This window comes from Pithys albifrons, chromosome 12 (genome assembly GCF_047495875.1).
Source record: "Pithys albifrons albifrons isolate INPA30051 chromosome 12, PitAlb_v1, whole genome shotgun sequence".
NCBI lineage: Eukaryota > Metazoa > Chordata > Aves > Passeriformes > Thamnophilidae > Pithys > Pithys albifrons.
In genome coordinates, this window is record NC_092469.1 from 7,975,763 (window position 1) to 8,003,271 (window position 27,509).

Here is a 27,509-nt window from a genome sequence, read left to right on the forward strand (position 1 = left end):
CAGAGCCAAAAAGCGCATCCAGACAAAGGCAGAGCTCCCCGCACGGGCGGGCGGCGGCACCGCGGGGGCGCAGCGGCAGCTCCCGCACGCCGGGGCTGCGGCAAGACTTGGCTCTGCCATTTCCTTAGGGAAAGCCACTGGACTCCCCCCGGCCCGGCTGCCGCGGCATCTCCAGCGGCGGGAGCGCGCCCCGCCCGCGGGCGGCGGGGACAATGCGGGGCGGGCGGGGAGGCCGCTGGGTGCGGTAGTTCCCTGCCCATCACCTGATGCCTGGGCAGGCGCAGCCGCGGCCGCCGGGACTACAAACCCCGCCAGGCAGCGCGCCCCGCAGCCCGGCTGGTGCAATCACACCTTAGCACGCCCCGGGGCCGGGGCAGGGGCAGGCGCCGGCTGGGAGAAGGATGGTTTTACCCGGGACTCTTCCAGAGCATTAGCTCGGACACTTGTGTCGGGGACGGAGCTGTGCGGTGCTGTTCGGATGCAATGGTGGGACCTACCGCTCCTGCGGTGGCATCGCAGCACTGCAACATCAGTTGTATCCATTTCAATTAAGTTTGCGGGATCTGGACATGAGAGGATCGAGCATGAACGTGTAACCGCGCCAGCTCCTCGGTGTTTCTTCTGACCGCACCTCCTGCTCGTGTACCCCTTCCGACCGCAGAACGCACCGACCCCCAGCGCCCGCATCCCGACTCTCGCTCCGGGAGCTGCCCCGAGGAGGACCATGCACCGGTTTGCCGTGGTTGCCAGGCACACCGGGGCCAGCCTGCGCGGGCCGGGGGGCTGCGGAGCCGGAGGGGCGGACACGGCCCTGCGCGGCGCCCCGCGGGGACCCCGCGGTGCCGGCCCCGTGCGCTGGAGCAGCGCTGCCAAGGCCTCCGCCGTGAACATCAACGAGAAGGCGAGCAGGGAGAAGATCCTGACGCTGGAGTCCATGAACCCGCAAGTGAAGGCGGTGGAATACGCGGTGCGCGGCCCCATCGTCCTGAAAGCCGGGGAGATCGAGAAGGAGCTGCGGAAGGTGAGGCAGGGCAGGGCAGGGCAGGGCAGGACGGACAGACGGACACGCTCCGCGCCGCCCGCACTGCCCTGCCCCGGGGCACGGCACGGGGCTCGGTGGGGCCGGCGGGGACCCGCACACCCAGCGGGGAGGATGCGCGAACCTATGGAAGCCTCGGGAAAGCGGGAGGCACCGCGAGTGCCGCTGCGGTGCCTCCTCCCACCAAGTTAAAGACTCGGACCGCGGGGAGCCTTTCTCCCCATCCCTCTTTGCCACAAGCCCTGGCGGGACGCGCTCTCCGCCTCCCGCCCCGGCCTCGCTCCGCTGCGGGCACCCCCGCACTCGAGCCCCTTCCCACGGGGGGCGGGAGAGGCACAAAACAAAGGAACCCGCTGTCCGGCTACTGTTGGTCTGGTGTCATTGCCTGCGTAAGGCAAATAAAGCAGTGTTTACATTTCTCCGGCCACTTTGACCCTTTGCTGCAATCCCGTGTCCCTTGTGTTATACAAGGGGGTGACTGACCAGCTTTCATCATCCTGATAGAGCATTTGAGCCGTTCGTGCGGGTCTTAGAGATACTGCCTTGGCCGGGTCAGGGAAACACCTTTGAACAGGTGAGCTGGCCCCGGCTGTCCCAGGCACTGCCCCATCCAGCACTGCCCTGGGTTGCCCAAAGCAGGGGAGGGGGGTGCTCTCTGAGACCACCGACACTGTGCTCCTCTTTCCTTAATTGCTGAAGCTGAGGGGCTTGAGGACAAGCCTTCAGAGCACAAACACTCAGTAACGCTGCCCGAAGTTTAGGTGGTTGGTTCTGATAGGAGGATCGCAAAATAAAGCAAGATACAAGATACTCCGAAGGGTCTGGGTCAAAATGTGCTAAATGAGGCATCCAGATCAGTCAGTGCTTACACTTTGTCCTTCATATTTTTTACTTATTTCTTCTTCTAATACTTAATATTGGGAAAAAAAACCCCTTAGTAATACAGACATGGCTTTTTGCTCCTACTGTTCAAACCACAGCATCTCCTCTCACCACAAGGACTCACTTTTTTTTTTGTTTTGAATAAAGCATCTGGCAGAGTCACTTTAATTTCAAATATTATTACCTGCCTTCACTACTTTAGAAAGTGTTGCTAATATGTTATTACAGGTACTGCAAGGCTATTTTGATCAGTATGTGTGAAGTGCTTGGCACAAAAAGGTGCCACAGGAATTCTCACTGTAAGAGATTATTTTAATGCTCTGGTCTTTGTTACTTGGTTCCCCTTGTTTTAGAAGACAAATAATATTTTCAGCACACTGTAGTATATACTTCAATTATTTATATCTACTCAATAATTATTAAAAACAGCTTCTTTTTTTATTTTACTTCAAAACTTCATAGTGGTGATGGAGAATGAATTTCAGAACATCTGTTTTGATTTTTGCCTTAGAACTTGTTTATAAAGGTGTCACTGTGTTTATGCAAGGAGGTTCCCTAGTAGGTGCATTTTCCAGAGTATAAAATCTTCCAGTGTTCTCACCGGGTATGTTTGTTTTCAAGTTAACATCAGAGGGCAGGAGATATTACTTGAGAAAACAAATATAAAATGATCCTCACTACCTCCTCCCAAATGCCCTGCTTACTCCAGTTACCAGCTGAGTCACTGTCAGAGAGAATAATATTCATTGCACTTTTGAAAAAGTGTAAGAGCAGGTTATTGCCAATTGCTTTATTAAAAGATTGTTACGTTAGTTTTGTGCCTACTTGCATGATATTTTCCATTTAAAAGTGTTTTTCTGGAACCAGTCTCATGGAATAATGTTAGCCACTAATAATGGCTATCAACATTCCCAAAGGTGACCATGCTCTAAGATGACTGAAGCAAACAAACCTCACAGCTGGCAGGGACAGAGGACTGCAAAAGTTGAGACAGCGTATCTGCAGAAAACATTAATCAACTTAAGGAAGCAGCTGAAAGACTTTACTTCCTTCCAACCTTCTCAAGTTATTTATTCTCTTTCCCTTTCTGATAAAAATCCTGTTATTCCTTCTATTGTTTAACTGTCTGCTAAAGTGTACAGTGTTGAGTAGTACCTAGGTTCCTTATAATTGAAGTATTACAGGTTATCTATTTGCCTGTTTAATGTGTGTGTGTGTCTGAAATTCAATTCTGCGTGATCACAGGTCGATGGCACTTCTTTGTTTACTTTTGTGTAAAACTGGACAGCTACTTTTTCTCCCTGTCAATCTTACCTCACAGAGTTAGGCCAGCCCCTGCCAGCAGGATTAACACTGCTGGGTAAAGAGGCTGAAGAGGTTGTCAGAGGAAGGCAGCCGATGCCCCACAGCATCTCTAGATGCAAAACTACTCTTTACTGACAGCAGAAGAGCTCCCCCATAGCAACTGTCCCACGTGTGATGGGGAAGGAGCTTTGCACAGTGTGATGTACAAGTGCTGCACTGGCTGGGAGTACCAGGAGCAGGCAGGGGGGAAGCAATGATAGTAAATTGCATTTATCCTGCTCTCCTGAGATGCCTTTAGTGTGAACTAAAAGCACCTTAAATGCAGCCGTTGTCTAATCAGATGTGATAGAGCCTCTCCCTGTTTAAACTTGCTTCAATTCAGTTACACTTTTTACTTGCATAACTTTTACTGCTTATGTAGACTGTAAAATAGCCACTTGAAGCTGTTTGCACAGTGTAAGCTTTTATCTTCTTTGAGTTTTGTCCTGCTGTCTCAGATCCTGGAGAGTAGTTCCTCTGTTATTCTATCTGGCACTTACTGCTTTTGTATATTAACTGCAAATGGTTAAAATAAGGACTAAAATGTTACTTGAGAAGTCTCTGACTAGGCAACTGAAGAGCTAGTTCTTGAAAAAGTAAATAAAAGCGAGCCATTAGTTTAACTCGTGTGCTTGGGACTAAGCCAATGTTAGTGGCAAGTAGAATATTAAAGCAGAGTAAGATTGATTGCTCAGGAGTACAGGTGGGGCATGTTGTACCTGGACTTCACAGGTTTTGTTGGCTTGTGACCTGTATTCACCTAGGTGGAAAATCAAGGTTCTGATCTATAGTAAGTCTTTCAAGATGGAAATCTTCATGCAAAATCACTGGCTTGAATTAATTCCCTGAATTATTTTTTTATCATTGTAAAATTGTGTCATGCTTCAAAAGTGAAAAGCTTGTTTCTCTTCCCCTTTGCTGATGGTAACATTCAGCCGATTGTAGCTTACTAAGATGATACAGAAAAAACTGACTTCAGTTGTTTCTGGGAACTTTTTAAAGCCAGCTAGGGCACAGACATGTTTTAATAAATGATGACACTCTCAATAGAACACAAACAAATAAGGCCCCTTTTTTCCGTTCCCTTTGTGCAGACTTGCTAACAGATGGCCACCATATCAAGTACTCGCTTTAATTACATTTCAGACTAGAAAATTGATTCTGAACATGAATTCAATGCAAGAACAATGTAATCTCTGGACAGTGCCCTTTTCTTTACTTAATCAGTAATAACAAGCTAGCTTTATCTTTACACAGGCAGCACACATACCTGATTTGTTACTTTGCATTCATGCTAATTTTAAGACCTTGTAATGGAAAGTTCCCTCCTGTCACTGACATTTCACTTATACTCTCCTTTTTTCTCCCCAGTTCCCAGTTCCTGATTGGGTTTTAGGTAATGTCAAGTTCTGGGTCAGGTTAAGTTGGCTTACTCTGCTTGCAAAGCATGTGCATGTGAAACTGCATTTCAGGATCCACAAGTCACCTCATGAAACATTGGAAGCAGCATCTGGTTTCATATAAGTCACACAACATGAGGCTCTTCTTCAGAGTTTTCAAGTTACTGAAACAGAATTGTGGGGTAGAAGGGATAGAGGGATGGTGTACAGGGATATGTTGGCAGCATGCAAAAGATTCCTTCAGGTGGTTGTGGTGTCCCTCCCCTGGCCTGGGACTGTGTGCCCTCAGTGGCAATACAGTCTCTACCGACTGAAACTCTAATTTTTGTGAACAGCCACAGGAGTCTGATTACTTTTACAGTAAAAGGGTTGTATTGTATGTTCAACTTCTGTGCCCACGCTTTTCATTTGCATAACTATTGCAAATAGGTTCCTGTTGCATGTTTATTCAAGTCACTGGTTCACTCCCTGCATTTCTATTTAGATATTAAAACCACCAAGATCTTTGTACTTATGTAGGTGTAATCTCAGGCAGCTTCTGCTGAAGTATTTTGGTTAAAAGACTGTAGAGCTTTTCTTTCTTTTTCTCTTTTTTTTTTTTTTTAACTAATTCACCAGGCTTTTAAAGTGAATAGCAAAATCTGACTTAGAACCCAGCCTTAATTGTCAATGTGAGTTGACTGTGTCTCTGCGAGTTGTGGAAAGATAAAACACAGTTTAGACAATGACATGCAGAAATATAATTTGACATGCCAAGAAAAAGATACAAGATTGACTGGTACACCCAGTAATGAAAGATGTTAAGCTTAAATTACCATCCTATAATTTTCTGCTTTGAATACGTGACTGTGTGCACACTAAGAAAGTATCTTCCAGGCAAGAGCATTTGACCTCATTAAGACAGAATGGTTGTTCCTCAGTTGTCTGTACATGTTGCATACATAAGTGAATCTGTAGTAAACCCCATCTTTTTTAACAGGGCAAAAACCTGCAGGTGAGGATGAAAAAAACCCAGTTTCTAAGAGTACAATTACCAAACTCATATATTCAGAAACACACAGCACACAGGATCCAGTCATTTGATCTCTTCTTGTTGAATAGAGTAGCAAAACACATTAAAAACTAGCACTTTTCTGATAGGTCTTCAAGTTAAGAGAGTCCTAATGGTCAAATCACTTTCTAATGAGCATTATTTTGATGTTGTCATTTGCAGACACATTGAAATCTAGGGCTTTATTCATATAGGCAAAATTTCTGAATGCAAATGCAATTTGAACAATGTGTAAGGCAAAAGTAACTTGAGGAGGAGTCCTGTCCTGTAATCTCTGTTTCAGATCTGCCAGTTGATGGTCAGCCCCACCAATTTTCTCGTGTGCTATGAGGGGGAATGCAAGTCATCACTGCCATTTCAAGGCAAAATCCAGAATTCAGCTTGTCCTTCTTCCCAAAACCAGCTCATGTCAGCTTGAATTACACATGCATAATACAAACTCAAAGCCTTTCTCTGTCATAAGCAGGTCAGGTTTATTTTTCTGCTGTGAGCTGTTTTAATAAAAAGATTGGAATGCTAATTCAGGTCTTTGGGTCCCTATTAGTTAAGGGCCTCTGGGCAGTGCTTTCTTGGCCCTTTGAGTGGAGGAGGTAAAAAAAAGCAAGCAACTTGGCTACTACAGCACAGATCTCAACTGTGCTGAAATGTTTGGGTTTGCCAGCTCTCCTATTGTACAGCTTGTTTGTGCAAGTCACAGCAAAACCAGGCTCAAGGAAATAGCACAGTGTTTCATAGTGTGGTCTTATTGCCTGATAATCATCGAGAGGAGGCACAAAGCAATGCAAGGAAAGTGAAACAACTGGGCGCAGCCAGGAGTGGACAAATCCTGAAATTCAGAAATAATCAAAATACCATGTTGCCCTTCTGGGATTAAAAGGAGCTCACATTTTCATGGCCTCCCCAAGGGAACTGTTCAGTCCTCTCCTAATGCCTTTTCCAAATCCACCCATGATTTCCTTTGAAATTTTCTGAAGACTTCAGCAAAGACAGCATTATGTCAGCTCACACCCTTCTTTACTCTTCTGGGCACAGCAATTTGCCAGCATTCTTTGAGGGTACCATTGTAAAGGGAACCTCCAGGCATGCTAAACCTCCTGAGGGACAACCCACCTCGTGCCTTCATGCTGGTTCTGTGGGATAGTGCATGTTCTGGCATCAGATTGTTTCTATGATCGAGTCATTCTACCAACACTTCTTGCATTGTGGCTCTCTCCTTGAGAGACAGCTCATCATTTCCCACTGTACTTCTTACTGGCTGGGTGTCAATGCTGTGGGAACATCAGGGGGAAGAGGAAGCTTCTCCGGATGTGGTTAACTACATAAAGATTTGTATTCTCTGCACCAATGAGTTCTGGTTCACGTGTAAAAATCCCTTATCCCAACTTCGTGTAATATTTAGAACACTGACACAGTTGTTTGAATAATCCTGTCTGACCTGCTTCAGGTTTTAGCTGCTTTTCATCTGGTCTCTTAAAAGACAGTGTTTCCTCTGAAAAGTTGAGTGACAGGAGTAACTGTGGAAGGAGCTAATTTCCAAAGAGTGTATTCCAAATCCTGGAAGATTCCTTTATTCTATTAAAATCCTTTCATTATCAAGAAAAGAAGAACTATAAAAAGAATGAGCCAACTGTCAAAAGAATGAGCCCACTTTTGTGTTTTCTGCTGTACACCTGAGAGGGCAAGGTGGCTCCTGCAGCTGTGCCAGTGGCCACTGCTGTGGGTGTGTTGGCAGCAGTGCCAGGGGCACGGCAGGGACTGCCTTGCTGGGAGCACAGTGGGAGGTGCCGCCAGAGGCAGGAGGCTCAGGAGGCTGGAACAGTGCTGGTTTGTAGGGCTGGGGATTGGGTTTTCTGCTTGTTTCACGTGGTTCATACCCTCTTCAGTAGACAGGAGTGTCAGTCTGGTACTTGCTGCTCCTGAGTTTGTTAGGGCTCCTGTTATGCAGCTGCTGCACCTCTCCAGAGCTCTGCCTGCTGGCAGACGCCAGTTCCAATGCAGGCAGGCTGTGCCTGGAGCACACCTGGAGAGCCTGCCTGTACCAGGGGCAGGAGAGCTGTGCTGGGGCTGTGCTCTGTCCCAGAGCAAAGCAAAACAACTCAATCACCCAGTTTCTGCTGCCCTGTGTGTTCCCTGGCTTGCAGGGACACCAACAGTCTCAGCCCAGGTGTGTCACTGCCATGGTCAGAGACTGCTTAGCCTCCTGCAGGCACAGAAATCCAACTCACCAGGTCCTGTTGCAGCCCTTTCCCTGCTGTTGAGGTTATCAACTTTAAGCCCCATTTCCTCCTTTCATACAGATCTTTTCATAGACCTTCCAAAAAGTCTTTGGCATTGCTGTTCCCTGGAGTGCCCAGGCACGCCAGTGCCTTCACCACAGGAGAAACCTTGACACAAGTAACCAGTGAATAAACCCACTGTGTCTTGGGGCTCTGAGCAGAATTCCACCTTGCACTGCAGAGTCATAGTCACTGTCTAGACTTCCCTTGATCCAATTTCTGATATCCTTGCTTTGAAACCTTCACCCATTAACATTTGACACTTGTTCTTGCCTGTTACTGTTTCCAGTCCCTCCTTTCTGAAATGCTAAATGGGACTTTTTTTTAAAGAACTTTTTTAGACCTTCTTTAAGAACTTGTTTAGAACTACTCATTTTAAACTAAATCTGAAAAACTTTTGATATTCCTTCTTTCCCTAGAGAGATTGGAAATCAATAGAAAAATACTAAATAGTCATAGCAATTTTCGTATAGATTTCACTAGGAGGGATAAAGGGAATCTCATTAATACAGTTCTAAACAATTGCTGATATTAACTCATTGTCAGGGAAGGAAAAGGCCCAAGTTATTTAAAAGCATCTCTCTTTTGAGAGACAAAAAAGGCAACAGCTCTTGTAGCTGAGACCAAGAAAGACAAGTTAGCCGAGAGGACCATGAGCTTTTAAGACCTCATGGGAACTGTGTGTACAGCACAGAAAACCAAATGATTCCTTCTCTGATGAGATTTTATAGTGAGATAACTTTTGTGTGTGTTTTGCTATTTTTTTCCAGATCAGTCTTTTATTAACAAAGGTAGTATGGGGTTTATGCAGTTAGGGATTGTTCTATAGTTGCAGTGATCCCCACTGGCAGTGATGGCATAAACACTAAGTGTGGCACCAGTAGAGAGATCTGAGTGGTGTCAATGCTGATAAACTACCATAAACCTGACACAGACACCAAAAAGGTGATCTCTTATCTTTCTCTGGCATCGCTATTCCTAATTCTTTATTTGGAGCTGAAATGCAGCTCTTAATTTAGAGACTCAGATCAACAAGCATAAAACTAAATGAGTTGATGCAGTCAGTGTTCCACTTTCAATTATTTCAAGGGAATTTTTTTTTCAATTGCTGCTAAATTTAAGGCCATATAAAACTGACCCTTTTCAATCAGGATCATGCAAGTCCAACTGTCTTGTTTTAATGCCATTTCTAACTACCTATTTATTTTAAAAGAAAACCCTGTAGGCCCTCAGTCATGGATGATGGACTGGGTCTGTAGTGGGAACTTGAGTCACATTATCAGGTAACCTCTCAGACACATCACACAGCCTAAACCTCCAAATCTCGGCATACCTGGGAATCTGTATCCTGGTGACTATTGTATTTTGGTCATTGTTACCTTTGCACCTCTGGGTTCTGGTCTGTCACTGAAGATCAACACATAATCCATGGCAGAAAAGCAACAATTAGTTCAGGCTTGCAAGCCACATATTCCACATAACAATTCTGTCAGTAGAAGACCTCCCTACTGTCTCTCAAATATACATTAGAACAACTGTAAATGTATTATTGCCTACGTCATTTATTCTTTTTGTAACGCTGGCCTTTACTTTCAGATAATCTTTTGTTATTGAAACCAGTGGTGGTTTTTTCTGCCAGTCAGTTCTTTGCCATTTTTTCCTTATTTCACTTTGCTTTTTAAAGAGCTGTGATTGTTAATCAACATTCATTAACTGCATTCCCTGTCTTCTCATGATGTATTCAGTTTCTCACAGGAAAAATGGCTGCGTGTTCAGATTCCAGAGACTAGAAAGCTTTTAAATATTCATGGTGGTTATTGAGCACTTGTGCTGTTTATCATACAGACCCTCACTATGATGTGTTTTGTGAAACATCTCTACAGGGAAAAGTGTGGTCAGCATACAATGAATACTTCCTCTAAATAAAAATAAATAAAAAAGCCTTGATCTAAAATGGCTAAAGGTCTCGAGGTTTCTTTTGCTGGGGGTTTCTCAAATGTCCTCAAATCTTTTTAGCTTCTTGACTGATCCATCTCTCCCTTAGTTGTCTTTAAAGTTGCTCTAATACTGACAATTCAAAGGGCCTTTTTTTCCTCTTTTCTGCTTCAATGTGTAGTTTCCAAGCAAGTCAGTCTCTTACTTGTAGCTAGCAGAAAAATAAAAGGCAGCCTATCATTTAAAAATGTGTCACAGTCACACAATTCCTGTAAACCATTTAGGATTTACTGGCAGTGTTGTATAAGAAATGCATTAAGCTTTACATTCAACACTGTGTCTCTTCTGAGAGAGTTTAGTTACAGCCATGTGACAGATACCAAAAAAGAATCATCTGCTTCAGCCCTAACAAAACATTCTGCATTCTGCCTTTTTAGGGAATCAAAAAGCCTTTTACTGAAGTAATTAAAGCCAACATTGGAGATGCACATGCAATGGGACAGAGGCCCATCACCTTCCTCCGGCAGGTAAGACTATTATCAAATATTGGTATTATTGATTTTTTATTGGAATTCTTTAAAAGCTGTCTGATATGTGTATTGGTATAAATGATCCCCTAGATGCAATTAGACTTTTAATAGTTCTTCTGTAAAGAATTACAAATTTTCCTTTCTGAGCTAAAGACCCATACTTTGCTGGTCAACCTCTTTTAACAGAGTAGCTTTCCTTACCTTTCGTATCATTCCCCATCCATACTTTGTCCTGCCACTTCTCCAATGTTATCAGTCAGAAAATTCATTATCAATGATGCATGTGAAGAAAGGAAATGATTTTCTTCAGGGTAAAAAGAAAATGCCTTTCTTCATCTGACAATATACTTTAGGATCTGCACACAGGTGGGTGCAACAGTTGGGTGGGTGCAGTTAACTGTAGGTTAACTTTTAGCATAGATCACAACAGACTTCATGTTTGTATATTATTCCTAAAACACAAGTAAGGTTAAAACTATTACATTATTTACTGAGCATCCCTTACACACACATGTAAATCCTCAGGCTATAATAATGTAAATTCAGAGAGTTCCAGGACAAACTAAAGCCATCTCACACTGGAGGTCCAGGTGATCAGACTATAAAATTGAATTGTACAGCAACCTCTCAGCAAACTAGGTAGACCTGAGCCTCTTACAAATTATTCAGGTCCAATAGTATTAAATAAAACTGTAAATGGAAATCCCTTCTCCCCACAACTGTGTGCAGATGTGGATGAATTCTTTAGTCATTGTCCCACAAGGTGACAACAGCCTATCCATATAACATCATGTAAACATAAAAATGAGAGAGACTGGAACAAATTAAACTAGTGTCAAGTGAGGCCTCTAGATTCTTTCAGACCTCTAGATTCTTTGTGTGTTATATTCCTTAATAAACTTCATTCTGCTAGGTCATGTTTCCACTTTTACTATGTTCTATATCACTGCTTCTTTTTTTAATTAAATGTTTCCCACAACTTCAAATTAGTAAGAACTGTAAGTTATTTTTGGGAAGGATTATTAGAACATGCAACCAGGACTTCAAAATTTTATCATCTTTTTCAGTTCTGCTCCATATTCAAACTCTTGGTTTCTTGTCAATAAAGTGGGCTAGTAAAGCACAAAGAGGGGAGGATAGAGCTGTTTAGAGAAATCATGTGAATATTTAAATGTGCTTTAATGTGTTTGCACTATGCTCACTTGGACTCCAAACTTCACTGTCTGTAATACAAATAGTTAATAATTCTAGAATCCTGTTTATCAGCACAGCTTGGCACCTGATAAGATTTCATCCCTTCTGTAACCACTACCCTTAAAAAACAACTGCAAACCCTTCATCAATAACCTGTGTTTTGAATTAGCCAGTATTTGTGATCCTCATTTCCAAGGAAAGTTGACAGTCGTGTTACCAACTTAAAATAACCATGAATAAAGTGGCCAATTGACATTTTCCTGGCACTGTAGGTGGTGGCACTGTGCACATACCCAAACCTGCTGGACAGCCCAAGTTTCCCAGAGGATGCCAAGAAGCGAGCCCGGCGGATCCTGCAGGGCTGTGGGGGAAACAGCTTGGGTAAGGCTCTGTCGCAGTGGCTCCCGTTGGTATTAGAAACAGCAAAGGTGGTTTCAGTATCTGCAACACTGACATTTCTTAATCCTGTTTTTTATGAAAATGGGGAAGGCCTGGGACAGGCTGATGGGGGATGTTTGCACTGTGGCCTATTGACAATAAGCAACTAATGGGGCACATTTTTGATGGAACTTGTCACAGAAGTTGAGGATTACACAGTTGTGGAGCCCTCCCACGATACCCTCTAAGCATGACTAAACAGAATGCTGAGGGGTTTGTGCTGAGAAGGTGGCAGAGAGTACTGGTGAGGCTTTGGACTGTTGTGTGGCATCTGTCAATGACAGGCTCACACAGCTCTGTCTCCTGCTGAGACCAGGGGGAGCTTTTTGCAGTTCTATCTTCTCTAGATGTTTCTCTGCCAAGGAGTCTCCCACCACTGAAATGCTGGGATCAACACACAATGTATGTCCAGTTCACAGTCCTGTATCTTAGTTTTGAACCATCAGTCCAAGTGTTTTTGTCAGGTTCTGAACTGGGGTATCAGAAATTCAGGTACCAAGGTGATAATCCTCTGCAAAGGGAAATCTACACCCCTGAGAGGTGGTAGTTTTTTACCTAGCTGAAGGAGTTTTAACTGAAGATGTCAAAGCCCTATTTCTCCAGGGAAAAATAACTCCTGAAAGAGCTACAGAGCTCTGTTCCTACAAGAGTACACCTGTAGTATACACATAGCTGAGTACAAACCTTGCATGTTCAGTAGAGATGAAGTGGAAGAAACAATTCCTTTCTCATCTAGCAGCTGTACCGCCTTTTTGTACCTGGCCAACACCACTAGAATGTCCACTCCACTGATCCTGTTACAGCTGCTGGGTACAGCAAAGAGTCTGGCACACTTAATTACCTTATTTGAAATAGGCAAACAGTGACATTTCAGAGTAGGTATTACAGTAATTGGCATATTTCTTAATCTTTCTGATTGCAGTGCCTATTTGCACTGGTATATTTTGAGATTAGGTGCTATGAAATTTAATAAAATAAACAAGACCAAACCAGTGCTTACCTTAGCAATATTTCAGCCTTGGACTCTCCTTAACAACACAGCCTAATGCAGAATGTATTTTATCTTCACTTTCTTTGTATCAGTTTTGTCCTTTAATGTAGAACATAAAAAAACTTTTATCAAAATGGAGAAGTTCCTCTAGCTCAATGAATTCCTTTCCTGTCTTTGGCACAATAAATCCAAATAGTACTGCTGGTATGGAAGACTTACTGGGCATACATTTGAAATTTGACTCTCATATTTAGGGATGTGTTGTGAGCTGTCAGAGTGCTAAGTCTTGTCCCCTTGTGTGCTCCCTTACCCTTCAGTGTGAGACACCCCAGCTCCGTGCTGGAGTAAAATGAAAGGAATTCATCCTCCCATAATGCTTCAGAAATAAATTCTTGTTTCAGCAGATCACATATTTCCAGCAATTTGTGTTAGCTCAGTAGTTTCTGAGGAAGTAGACCTGAAACTGTTACAATATTCAAATAAGGTGATAATTCTGAACACATCCTGTTAATTTTAGTGGATAAATTGAAATTCTGTAAGTAACTGGAGTCTGAATTTTTTTTCTGGCAATATGTTCCAAGAAGAACTGTGCCTTTGAACTCCTGAAAACTAAACCCACTGCAGACCTTGCTGATGTGCTGCACTGTTCTGTGCCCCCTGTCCACCCGCACTGTTCTGCAGTATCGTGTATCAGCCCCTTTCCTGGCCCCTGTGGCTCCCCAGCCTGGGCACAGCCCTCACAGGCACAGTCTGAGGCAAGTGGGGCTGCAGCTGAATGGAAGGCACTTTGCTGCTAGTCTGACAACTTACTGCTCCTGTGTGCTTGGCTGAGAAAGAGAAATTGGCTCTCTTGGGAAAAATCAAATATCAAAACCTCATCCCCCTGTGCAGCTTTAAGTGCTCCATCATGTTCTAACAAAACCTTATTTTCAACAAATTTGTCCATCCAGCACAAAATTGGATTCACTGCGTGTGGTCATTTGAAGCTTTGGACCCACATCTACACCAGCCTCTCTAAATGCATTAATTGCAAAGTTAATGTGAATATTGTGACTTCTGGATGTGAACTAGAACAACCTCATTCCAATGAATGTTCATTTGGCAAAACCCTCCTCTTGGTACTGAGTCTTGCTAATCCCAGGCTGTGGATGAAGGCTCAGCCATTCCTCAACTTGTATGGTGTCCAAACCCTCTGGCATTCTATTGGCATCACTCACTGTGCATGTGGGATAACTGCCACATCTTTTTAGGCGTTTGAGACATTTACCCTTCTTGGATATGCAAAAATACCTGATACAGGCACATGCAGCTTTTTGGACTGGGTTTATTCATTTGCATCCCACAGTGCAAACACACTGGTTCTAGTCAAAGCTATTAAGTGAGTGCAATTAAGTGGAGAAGTACAGGACAATTAAATGTTCTGTCTATCCTCAGAGTCATAGGGCTCAGCACTCAATGGAGCACAGGACAGAATGACAGCTTGGCTTTGTCCTTCTGCTTCAACAGCAGCTTCCCAGCTGTAGTCCAAGCCACATGTACAGACCCAATCCACCTTCTGGTCCTGTAAAAGTAAACGTTTAGGACATCAGGGAACTTTATGCCCTGAATCACCACTTTGTCCCATGCAATTGTGCAGTACTTGCAAAGCTTCTTTGTCTTTACAAATCATGGTTTGTTTCACAGAGGTATTACCAGGCAGAGTACTAGCACATAACTGAGTGAGGGGAGTTAAGTCAGGCACGATTATTCCACTCGACCCAACAAACAAAGAGGATTCTGCGGCTTCATGACAGTGTTCTAAAATAGATGTACACTTGTCGCTTCATTGTCCATCAGTTTTAGACCTCACAGCTCAAATCCATTCCTCACCTCGGCCTAGGCTTATTTTTGCTCTTTATTTCTTGCATACTCAGCAGTGATGCACACAGGTATCTAATGTCTCCTTTGATTTCAAATTATTAGTTGTGCTCTGTAAACTGCACAAGAGATTGGAGTGATCTGAGACATTTCTGCTTCAGGTAGTTGGGAAGGCATTGTGGGAGATGCTGTGGGGGAAGGAGAAAAGCAGTGTAAGATTTTTTGGGTTTCAGACTGTGGGAGAAAACAGTATAATGTTATTTTCATATTGCAAATAAATCCATTGTCATGGATTTGAAGAAGTTATTTTCTATTGCACATACTACCTCTATTCCTTGTTCCCATTACTTAAACGGGTGTTGGTTTACATTCAGAAGTGATTTTTATATAAAGAAAGCAATTGAAAGATAGTAAACATGGGATTGCTGTCTCAGTTTGCAAAGTAGCCTTTAACTCATACTTTTCACCAATCCAGTATGTCATTTTTGTATTTTAGTGACAGTGTATTTGTCTAATTCCAAATTTATTCTTTATGAGCAAACCAACTCCTTTTCCTATTCCTTTGAAAACTAAAATCAGACCCATCTTGGGGATCCACAGTGCTCATATATACAAACTGCTCCTTACACTACCAGCTCAGGAGTTTTGGTAGCAAACAGAAAACCTGATATACATTGTACACAATTCTCAGCTCATTCTCTGTTTTTCACAGGATCCTACACTGCCAGTCAAGGTATAAATTGCATCCGTGAAGATGTTGCTTCATACATTGAGAGAAGAGATGGAGGAGTTCCTGCAGATCCAGATAACATTTATCTCACCACTGGGGCAAGTGATGGGATTTCTGTAAGTGTTAAAATTAAGCATCTCCCTTCTTGGTGCAAACTCTAATTTATCAGTTACCCTTGGAAATACAGATCTCTGTTGAACATCTGGTCTTACAAACTCCTGTGAGTTTGACCTGACAGACACTGAAACCACTTCCAGTGGATACCCACTCTGTGGATGTCAGATGCCAGCTCAGAAGCAGGTGCAAAGTCTCTTAATATGCATTAACTTTCTTTCTGTAAAGGCACTGTGAACTACACAGGTGCCTAGGTATAAATTTAGAAGACTGAGACCATTCAGACTAAATAATGGTTGTCTTCAATGATAAAGATACATAAGCACTGAAGATTCGAGGGTATCAATCAGTGGCAGAGAGAAGAGGGAGTTACCTCAGAGGTAAGAAATCTCAGGAGCTTTTCTTCCCAGTAAACTCTCTGCTAGGTCAGATCATTGCCAATGAAAATCCCAAATATCTATTTCTGTACCCAGCTTGTTTGGAAAAAAATTCAGGTCTTGGCTCAAAGATGGTCTTCGGTTAAGACAGGAAGAACTTTCTCTATTAGATTCTTCCTTTGCACAGACACATTTACTGGTACCAGCAGTACCACCAGCAGAACCACCAGCAGTTCTTTGCTTTTATTGAGGCAGCCTCTCATAGCTTGTTGGTAGAAGTGATTTTTTAAATGACATCTAGTGGCAGAGCTCAGAATGACAGTGTTCTGACAGGAGCAGCTCTCCAGATGTTGGTGGGGACTTGGATTTCCAGAGTTTGTGATACTGGCAGCTTGTCAGGAATGGGAGCACAGCGCATCAAATCTGTACCATGTTGATTTGATTTCACCAGTGACGACAAACCAGCACTATGAGTCTCATTATTTGGCCCTTCCAGAGATAACACAACTGTTGTTTCATGACTCAGAGGACAAAGGGTGTTAAGGAATTTTAAAATATGCATTTGGTCCTGATTATATATTTTGAATGCTTAGTATTTTTAAACTAGTGGTGGGTACAAACTTATGTTGATTATAAATCATTAGCTTAGCAGCCAAGTTAGTATTTGCTGAGAAGCAGAGCAGCAGATTTTGTGCTAGAACCACTGAGAAACTCAAGGATGCTGCTGCTGTGTCTGAAGAGCTATTTTGGGGTTTACACTGTCAATTGCCTGCTGATAAGGATGCTTGCTGTGATTGCACCTGTACTTCAAAGTTCTCCCTTGGTTATAAAAGCAACAGATCTCACTACTTCCTGCACCAAATACACTCCTTTATTTAAATCACATGTAAAAAGCCAACACATAGACACACCGAGACTGTTGGGCACAGTTAAGTCCTCTGGACTGACCTGAGCACAAACGTTATATTTCTGTCTGTATCTTCTAGGCATAGGCTACATATGACTGTATTTCCATCCCAAGACATGCAGACTTTTGGTCTCTTCTGTTACTTGAAAATGAAGACATAATCAGACTGTAGTTTTGTTCCCAGCAAGCCAAAATTGCTCCTAATCTAAAACAGGTCTCTGTTTCAAAGGAGGCCCCAGTTCTAATTTCTGGTTTTATTTATTGGTCTCTAGTGGTTACTGAGATAAAATAAAGGGAGGCAACAAGCAAGAACTAGCTGAGGCTTCTTTGCTTACAGCTGGGCACAGCAGAAAAATCAGGATCTTGATATTCCTGTTTCCAACTTTCCCTCTAGCACTGTGCTCAGAATGTTTTCCCTTGGTTTTGCAGATGATCAGGCATGATCTTTGGAAGCCATGACATGCAGAGGAATTCCATTAAGCTGAGCTGGGCTGTCCTCACTCAGCCAGTATCAACTTGAAATAATAAGTGCCCTTTAATATGAGAAGATGACTGTATACTTCTAGAGCAGAAATCCACCTTAACTGTAGACTTTTTTCAGGAAGGAAGATCAGTGACTTATTCCAGAGTATACTATTAATTAGGGTGTGTGACCTTTTTCTTTTGACTCCTACTTTTTCTCCAGGCAATTTTAAAGATCCTGATCTCAGGAGGTGGAAAATCCCGAACAGGAGTGATGATTCCTATACCACAGTACCCCTTATATTCAGCAGCCATATCTGAACTAGATGCCATCCAGGTGAACTACTACTTGGATGAAGAAAATTGCTGGGCTCTAGACGTGCCTGAGCTTCGCCGTGCCCTGACTGAAGCCAAGGCATACTGCAACCCCAAAGTGCTCTGCATCATCAACCCTGGAAACCCCACAGGTCTGGGAATTTTGCTTAATGCATGGGCCTTAAGACCAGTTTTTTCTTTTTCATTCATTTGACATTGCAGGCAAATCCTAAACACACATCATGTGTGTAAAGCTGAGTTCTGGAGATCAGTGCTCTGAGCAGGACAGTGTGTCACACTTTAGAAATGAATTTTCAGTACCATGGGACTGGAGAGGAGGGAGCAGCTTCCCTTCACTGGATCCCATGTGAAGCCACAGCTTCCTCTGAACTTTTGCAAGCTTGTGGAATGGCTGTCAGTCACTTTTGGTGTTTATGAAAGATCTTGCCCCTGGCATGGTCTGTAGCCTTTTGTTTCTGAGGGGCAATGACTACAGATACTCTCTGAACTCAGTGGCAGCCACTGCCTCCCTCAGAATGTAGTTTTTGAGTAGCTGAGGTTGAGAAACTAAGTCCCACTTAACCATCATGCATGTGAGAATTTAAAATTATGTTATTCACAGAGTACTCTTAATAAGTCGTTGATTAATTACTGCATCTCACATTTCCTTTGCTTGAGATAGACAAAGATACCTTGAACCATAATTCCTCCAAAAGTACTCTTTAATTTCAGACTTGGTGAACTGAATTCTTAAGTTCAATAGCACTTTTCTGAGAAAAAGGGTTATCTTGATGAAAAGCTAGAAGCCTTTGTGGGTCTGAGTGAAAAGATTTTTATATATACATAAATATATATATATACACACTCCACTAACTTTCTTCTTGCTTTAAAAATCAAATTATAGGACAGGTGCAAAACAGAAAGTGCATTGAAGATGTGATACACTTTGCCTGGGAAGAGAAACTTTTTCTTCTGGCTGATGAGGTAATGGAATATTCTGTTCTCTCAAAAGCACAGCTGAGAGTACTCAGATGAGGTATAATTTTGTTCCATGCATGGTAGTTTTTAAGTACAGGGAACAGATTCTCTGTTATCATATTGAGACATGAACAAGCATACAAGATTCTTAGTATAAAAGGATCAATATGGCAGGAGGCTTGATCTGGATTTGAACTAGAACTGTAAGAGACATAAGGAAAAACTTGGCTGGAGCTGACCTAAAAACCTGTGTGAATCTGAGACCACTTCAAATGAAAAAACATAGAAGGAGAATCAATTTAAACATGCAAGTAAAGGTTAAATTGTATACAAAGAAGCTCACTGTAAACCTTAAGTATGGTCACACGGTATAAAATGCATCATGACAGTAACTATTACTTAACAAAGAACCTTGTGTCTTCTAACAGCTTTTAAGTTTCGAGTGTTGCCACTGTTTCTTCAGTTCAGATCTGGCTCTCTAAAAGGCCATGTTTTATCCTTAGTTGGGGGAACAGAGCACATTAATGTCTTCTGACTGTTCAGGTTTACCAGGACAATGTGTACTCTGAAGGATGCCAGTTCCATTCTTTCAAAAAGATTCTGTATGAGATGGGACCCGAGTACTATAACAATGTTGAGCTGGCCTCTTTTCACTCCACCTCTAAGGGATACATGGGCGAGTAAGTCTGATTTAGTTGTTTTTTTTATTTCATCTCCCTCATTAATCTGGTTGGACAGCCCTTTCATGTTACTGACCTGAAGGTAATCCACCGTCTTCTATTAATTTTAACTAAAAACTATCAAGAAAAGGAAAAAATAATTTAAAGCACAGGGTAATGGATTAGCTCTGTGGTTTTCAAAGTACCAAATAATAAGGGCACTTATTTCAGACACCTCATGCCTCAGTTCCACAGAGGTGAAATCCTACAGTCCCAATCTGGACCTGTGATAATGGAAAATTGGTCTCCAACATTGAAGGGAACAGCTCAATAATCACTGATATTGTAAATGTTTGGGTTTAGTTGTTTTGGGGAGGGAGAGGTGGAAGAGAAAGAATTTCCTGATGAATTGTGTGCTGCTACAGCCATATGCTCCTGTTCTGAAGATTAAATGATCCTAGTTAATCATTAACTCACCTGCCAGGGAAGCTGCATGTGCCTTTATCTCCGTATGGGATACTAGAACTTAATGACATCACATGTAGTTCCAGCTTAAACCATTATCAGTGTAGCAGCTGTTTCAGCAACCTGTATGTTACATATTGTAGGATTCTCATTAATTGTGTTTCCCCTTCTGCAGTCACTATCATTGCTTTCCCAGGATTTATACACCTGAGCTGACCCATTTTTTCTGTTCCCTTTGTCACAGATGTGGCTACAGAGGAGGTTACATGGAGGTCATTAACTTGCACCCCGAGATTAAAGGCCAGCTGGTGAAGCTGCTCTCTGTTCGCCTCTGCCCCCCGGTCTCCGGACAAGCAGCAATGGACATTGTGGTGAATCCTCCAGTCCCTGGAGAAGAGTCTTATGCACAGTTCATCAAGGTCAGCAATAACATGCTTGTCCTTTTGTGCATTTCCTGAACCTGTCCTAAGCATTGGGAACTCAGACAATCCTGTAATAACACCCATTTACAGAACTATGCAGTGGATTTAAAATTAACTCAGTATGACTACAGTTAAGAATACTCAGGAGGCATTGTCAAACCTGCTTTCTTGCTGGTAAATTCAACTTTTCTTCTGTGTTTAATATGACAAAAGGATTACTAAACAAGATATCCTGTTACTAAAAGCTACACAGGAGTGTAAGTTCAAATATAGTTATAAATCAGCCTTGTTCTTAGGCATCCAGTACTTCTGTACAGTGAGCAGCATGGTAATCCCTATTAAAGTATACACACAGTTTCTCACTTGTAAAAATGAAACTGAGTCTAACTTAAGAAATTACACTGTCGAGTCAGATCAAGGGTTCAGCTAATGTGGTCTCCAAAACCAGCCACGAGTGGATGCTCAGAAGGCAGAATCTAAGAAGGCAGCACACAGATAGAGACTTTTGCAGGTTGTTGTCTGTCTGCAACACTCTGTAGCTGTATCCTGCCAATGCCTTTGTGCATTGCTGTCTTTAAGAGCACAACTGGAATTGGGAACATTGTCTGCTCTCATGGCTCAGCAAAGCCCTACAAGTATTTAATTCAGAGAAGGCCTCTTGAAGCATCATAATATCTTCTGGAGTTTTTATTGCCACTTCATATATATCCAACTGAACACCTTCTTTTGAACAGGAGAAAGAGTCGGTTTTGAACAATCTTGCCAAAAAAGCCAAACTAACAGAAGACATGTTTAACAAGATACCAGGAGTTCACTGCAACCCTCTCCAAGGGGCTATGTATGCTTTCCCACGGATCTTTATTCCTTCCAAAGCCATTGAGGAAGCAAAGGTCAGTCAGTCACTGCTACCCCAATTAATTTTAACCTTCACTTGCCTGTGCCTGCCACTTGTAAGGAGGATTTTCTATTCCAGAGACAGAGTGAGCTCACACAGTTACAAAGCAGTACTTCATAGACTACATATGATCTTAAATATAAGATGAGTCTTATTTTAAGAGCAGAAAACAGAGCAGACCATTTCATGCCAGTGGTGAGGCTTCCAGGTGGAGTGTTCCCAAGGCTGTTGCCTGGGTCAGGGGGACAGTGCATTGGGAATGGCAGTGTGCTACTGACCCTGGAAAAGCAGCCCCATTCAGCAAGTCTGGGACAGAGGGAGGTTGGGTTCCTTACAAATGTTACCTTTTTATATTTGGGTCAGTAACTTTTATTACTAAAAGACAAGTCTCTCTGTTCTTACCTGAAGTTCTGCTACCTGATGTGTAATATTCAGTTTTTAAAGGGAATTTTATCAGCACAGCTGAGAACAAAAATAGGGCTGTTTTTCAGCTGCTTATTTGATTAGGTATATAACTTGCATGTATTTAAGAACTTTCCAGGGGGCTTCCTAATCAGCAGATACTTCCAGGGGGGAAAAAAATAGTAACTGCCAACAGAACTGGAACACACAGTTCTCAAATTAATTTAATCTTATCAAATGTCAGTGTCTTAGATTTTTCTAAGTACAATTTTGAGACTTTGGCTAAAAATTACAAGCAAGTCAAGGAGAATAACAAAATTATCTAAAATCCTTCTTTTGAAGTGAGTGTTTTGTGTAGGTTCTTCAGCCCTGTTCCTTCTTGAAGTACTGTTGTTTCATTCACAGTGTGAACTTGTGAACTGTCCCATTAGCAATGGTTCCTCACCTTCTTTATTAAATAAAATAAAAAACTAATAATGTAAGATAAGCTTACAGGGGAAAAAAAAAAGCAATCATGAAATTCTATATATTTGGAATATTTTGACTTCAGTAATTCCAAAGTCTCCATTCCCTTAGGCTCATAAAATGGCACCTGATATGTTCTATTGCATGAAACTTCTGGAAGAGACTGGAATATGTGTTGTACCTGGAAGTGGATTTGGCCAAAGAGAAGGCACCTACCATTTCAGGTACAGTTTCTCTTTGTTTAAAATCAAATTAACACTAAGAAGCAGAGCACCATCCCAGTACTTTCACTTCTCATTAAGTATAAGGATTTTATTTCAGTTTTGTTGTCTCCCTTTACACTGAGCAGTTTCTGTGGTCTGACAGCAAGGCCAAAGACCTGGGCTGCTCCATGAGCCATTCAGGTTTTTGTGGTGTTTTCACAGCTTGCTGACATAATTTCTATTCTTGTACACTGGCATTTGCAATGCCTTTGCCAGGAATACAAACAATAATAATAACCTTAGACTGTAATGTTACAGTTGGCTACAGAATCAGAAAAATTGCCCTGCATTCCTCGCAGAGGAAGGGAATTAAACAGTGTTTCCATATGGAGAAGCTGCATGAGAAATGCAGTATCTTCCCTATAAATCTGCTCCTTAAACATGCTGAATAACTCTTCACTTTACCAAAACAAGATGTTGAGCTGAATAATCTGATGCCAAAACTGTGGGCATAAACTCTGTTGCTTTTGCTTCCAGTAAACAGCACTTTGTTCCAGCAGAACCAGATAGCTGGAATTTATCATGGAATTTAGTCTTCTTCAGTCTGAAACAACATAACAGAGGGTATCTTTAGCCTTGGTAGTTGTGCAGCACAGCTGGGGGAGATATCTGGGTACACACAGCTCCAGGAAAGAGCCAGGCAGCACATTCCTGCTCCAGGGTGGGGAAAACACATTGCTCTGTAGGTCTGGCACACAGACTGCCATAAATCCTCTATAGGATCTTCATATCATGCAGAAAAAGGAAAAAAGGGACTAAAAACTGTAGAGTGAGATGGTGCATTGTTTTAATGCTTCTGAATTCAGTTTTCAGTTAAAGGAGAAATGTACATTTGCTCATAACTGCCCACTCCCAAAGCTCAAACAACTGGGCCTAATTTGGCATAACTGCCCAACAAGGGAAACCAGGTTGCTGTTATTTCTTATTGATAACCTTCTTTACCACTCAACAAATAATATTTCTTGCATTCCTATGAACTAACCAGTGGACACAAATGGCTCTAGTTTAGTAGTATAGTTCAATTAAAATATAAATGTATGAAATAAGAGAATCACATCAAAACAGGTGTTAAATTTAACACATTACTTGCTGTGCCCTGAGTTTAATCAAGATCTGTGCAAAGATCACAGTTCAGTTTGTCCTGAAGATAACGTGGGTTGCTTTTTTTCTTTCTTTAAATATTATTTTTCAGAATGACCATTCTTCCTCCAGTAGAGAAGCTGAAGATCCTACTGGAGAAAGTGAAAGACTTCCACATAAAGTTTCTTGAAAAATATGCATGAAACTACTGTGGCTTTTCCCCCCTGATCCCCTCCCCTTCAAGGCAAATGAGGACAATGAACAAAGACGTGCTGAGAACGTGCTGTTCATCTGATTTAACTAAATTCAAAAGATATAGAATCAGTCTCAGATACTGCTACAACTTATTGGACTATTAAAGTTAATGCCTGGTATAGGAGATATTGTTACACCAACTCTTTTTTTTAAGGGGAAAGGGAAGAATGTTAAGAAAGTGGTGAGAAGAAAAAGTCAGTAAATGTTTTTTGTGCCTTGATTGGAAGTTACATTGTGAACTTTTGACTCAATAGGTTGGGAAAGGGAATTAAAATCATTACTGCTGTGTGGGGATTTTTACAAAACAGAAATGCCAAGATCAATTGTTTAGGTAGGAACATGATTCCCATCCTAAAATTCTGTTAAACAAAAATTCGCCCCCCCACACATTATAGGTATTGTTTGGTTTAATTTTTGTTGTTGTTGTTATTGTTAAGTATAAAATGTTCTCCAAATCTGATTAAGCATGTAGGTACCTCGTGCTTATTTAGGAAAGTCTTTGGCAGATGTGTGCAGATACCTTTGAAATTCTGCTGTAAGGAAATCCTGCCATTCAGCAGGACCAGAAAGGAATACACAGGTTTGATCCGAGGAGTGAACACGGTGGCTGCTCCAACTCTGTATTTACGAAACAGAAACATAATGAGGAATATTTTCTTCTTCTTCTTCATGTATTACTCAGCACACAACCCCAGCACAGGAGCGCTGAAGGTTTCCTCTCGTAACAACCCCACGAGTCTCCTGTTAACTCACATCTTTTGTACACATAGAATGTAGTAAGATGCTGTTTCAGAGCAATGTGAGCACTGTCAGCCCTTCCAAGCAGGCTGATACTCAACACACTTTCAGACCACTCTGTCTGTGGAGAACATTTGTTTGAACCACGTGACAGAGACCCACAGTCTGGCCAAAATCCAGTGTGAACTGGCAAAGACTAACACATGTTACCAGGGGAAATGCTGGGGGGATTTCTAGGGAAGGAAAAGATATTTAAAGGAAAATGTCTTGCACCAAGCATAAAGAGAATGATAGTACAGCTGACACTTCAATCTTCCACAGTCCTTGCACTGGCTGAATGCTGCTGAGTGCTTATTCAAGCCCAGCTCAACAAGGTTGCTATCTGGGAGTGCAGCTGTACGACTCCACTAATCTGTGCCAGCTTCCCTGCAAAACAAAGAACAGCTTCTGTTTCTCTAGAGCTGGAAGCTGGACACCTCCTGCTAGCTCTGATAAAGGGCTAAAGGAACAGAGCTCTCAGTATTCACATGTGAAAGCATTAGCATTTGTCAGGCTTCGGCTCAGCATTTAGAGAGTTTATTCATTAAGAATGTCACATTTAATCAGTCATTAAGTTGTTATTTAGAAGTAAACTCTTTTTCATGTCTACTAGCACTTTGTTAGGCTGCCTTTGTAGCTGGTTCAACACCCTGTGCTGATCCAGGTTACTAAAGCCAAGGGCTAGAGAATCACGGTGTGGATAAACCTGTGCCAATCTCTGAGGTGTGGAAGGTGAGAGATGTTCCCAATCACTGTCCTTGCAAGAGCAGCTACCAGTCTGTGGCACAGCATTAGCTGGACTTCTCACACTTCCTTCCTGAAGTCTGGAAGAAGAATTGAGTCCTTCCCAATCACCTGCCAGTGGCCCCAGACTCAAAAATGAAAATGTTTCAGTGCTACACATTTACTGTGGAGGCTGGGAGAGAAAAATCCTCCTTTTATCCTTGGAGAAATGCACTTGTGGGAGGACAGCAGACTGAGAATACTTATGCTGCTACTATCCATTGATAAATATAACCCTTCATCTGTTGGCGTCCTTAATATGCACTAATGAAACCAATCCAGAAAGCAAAACCATAGTAGGAAATCAGAACATTGATGTAAAAATGAGACAAACAGCACTTTCCTCTTGTGGGAATGTGTCCAAATGAGATCTGGCTCTGGACTCGTAGCGCTGTGTAGATTGAAGCTGAGATCTAACAATGGGAGTTAGAATATTTTTTTATATTTTTGTAACTACGGCTTTTTCATGGGGTAGTATTTGTAATCTAATAAGTCAATAGATTTTATATTTGCCTTGCATTTGCACCTGATACTTCTGGAAAAAAATGTAAAGGTTTACAAGTTTCTAATGATAATTTACAGGTGTGAAAGGCTTTTTGTTTCGTTGGGACAGCAGTTCTTACACTTTTAAATCAAAATATAATGGCATAAACTGAGTTTTTTCTAAACATTCTATTATGGTGCCTTTTATGTTTGTGACATTATAAGGGATAACAATTTGTTCTTGATGCATCTCATGTGGAAGGGTGGTGATTTCTATTGTCCATCCACAATATTTGTATGTATTGTGATAAGGTTAATGTGCATTTTTGTGGAACAATCCTGTCAAGCTAAGAAAAGAGGCTTATTTTCCATGTCTTTGAAATCTTTCATTGATAACAGACAATCCTTACTTTCAAATGCATGCTTCTAGGTTTGATCTTCCTACAGGTGCTCCTTATAACAGTACTTCGGATGTATGAGACTTCCAAATAATAAAGCACACATTAAAAAAGCTGTGGTGGTTCTCCATTTCCTGTGTCACTGGAGCCACACCAGCTGGATTGCACTATGACACATTAACCTCCTGTTCAAACCAGTAGTTACTAGTATTTAGTATCCATGAACCAGATCATTATTTCTGCATCACTTCAGTTTATGGGCTTGAAATTTGTCCAACTTGTTACAACAAAACTGTTTCCTCCCATTGCAGAACTGTAAATAGAGATGGTCTTAGGCAAGTTTATGCTCCTAGTTAATCACATAATGTAAGGAGTTATAACCAGAAGTTAGGCAAGTCAGACTTCTTTCTTCATAGAGAGGATGAACCAGTCAGTTGAGATTGATCAACTGTGTCATGAGGGCTTTGGTGAGGGGTTTGTTTGGTGGTGTTGGTTGTTCCCTTTTGAAAAGATTCTTACATGATTTATATGAGATTAAATTTGCAGAGCTACAGAATCTTGTCTTTTTGCAGTGACACCTCAGAATTACTTTAGTGGTGTTTGTTTGGTGACTCCAAAGAAAATGAAGGTTAGGGAAAGGGAAGTTAGTCCTGCTTTCCTAAACATACATGCACATGCCAGCACCACTAAAAATGCCCCCAAAGCAGGTTGTTCTCTTCTTGGTATCAGGTATTTGAGTGTTTTCTGGAACAGAAACATTTATCTCCTTTTTTTTGGTGGGGGTGTGAGGAGCACAGGGGAAAGGTATGTTGTTTGTTTTACAAACAAGAACACAATCTGAAATAAAATGCTTATATTAGGAATTGTCAGTCAGATTTTTTACAGCTTTTTTTCAGTGACACAGGCTGTTCCATCTGGCTCAGGAGATGAGGTTACTGTGCCAGATGCATGTGGTACAGAAAAAGCTCCTACAGAGAGCTTGCAGCAGATATACACTGTGTGAAAAGCACCAGTGTTTTAAATCTTGTCTGAATTCCTTTTTATACAGTTCTTTGGTCAAATTTGTACAAAACCCAAGATACTCATACCTTTGGTATGATTTTTTATTTGGATGCATGTAAGGCAGTAAGTTTCTTCAAGGAATTCTCCTTTTAAGGACATGGATTTGCATATTCAGTATTAGGTGTAGTCATGCCTTTCTAATGTTCCACTTTATTACATGTTTATTAAATCCTGTGTTCATGTAATTAGAACTTACACAGCCTGTGACCATTTGCATGAAACAGAACAGGTTATTCACTCTGCTGCCTTTGAAGCCCTGCATATTCTGCACGCTGAACAG

At 41.9% G+C, this 27,509-nt stretch overlaps 1 protein-coding gene across 1 annotated transcript; it reads left to right on the plus strand.

The window, feature by feature from the left end:
- The first annotated feature begins 331 nt into the window (after positions 1–331).
- On the plus strand, positions 332–25,961 carry GPT2 (glutamic--pyruvic transaminase 2). Its single transcript, XM_071567904.1, has 11 exons — positions 332–1,021; positions 10,365–10,454; positions 11,924–12,032; positions 15,650–15,783; positions 17,751–17,994; positions 18,747–18,826; positions 19,364–19,500; positions 20,189–20,363; positions 21,101–21,256; positions 22,240–22,352; positions 23,584–25,961. The coding sequence occupies exons 1-11, from the start codon at positions 725–727 to the stop codon at positions 23,672–23,674; spliced, it is 1,626 nt and encodes a 541-aa protein (XP_071424005.1). The 5' UTR covers positions 332–724; the 3' UTR covers positions 23,675–25,961.
- The last annotated feature ends 1,548 nt before the right edge of the window (positions 25,962–27,509 follow it).

Bases quoted from the DNA above. Each gene is read 5' to 3' on its own strand.
- GPT2 (XM_071567904.1), top strand. From the start codon at position 725: ATGCACCGGTTTGCCGTGGTTGCCAGGCACACCGGGGCCAGCCTGCGC. The intron at 1,022-10,364 runs GTGAGGCAGGGC...CTGCCTTTTTAG, and splicing joins TCGAGAAGGAGCTGCGGAAG to GGAATCAAAAAGCCTTTTAC. The intron at 15,784-17,750 runs GTAAGTGTTAAA...CTTTTTCTCCAG, and splicing joins GGGCAAGTGATGGGATTTCT to GCAATTTTAAAGATCCTGAT.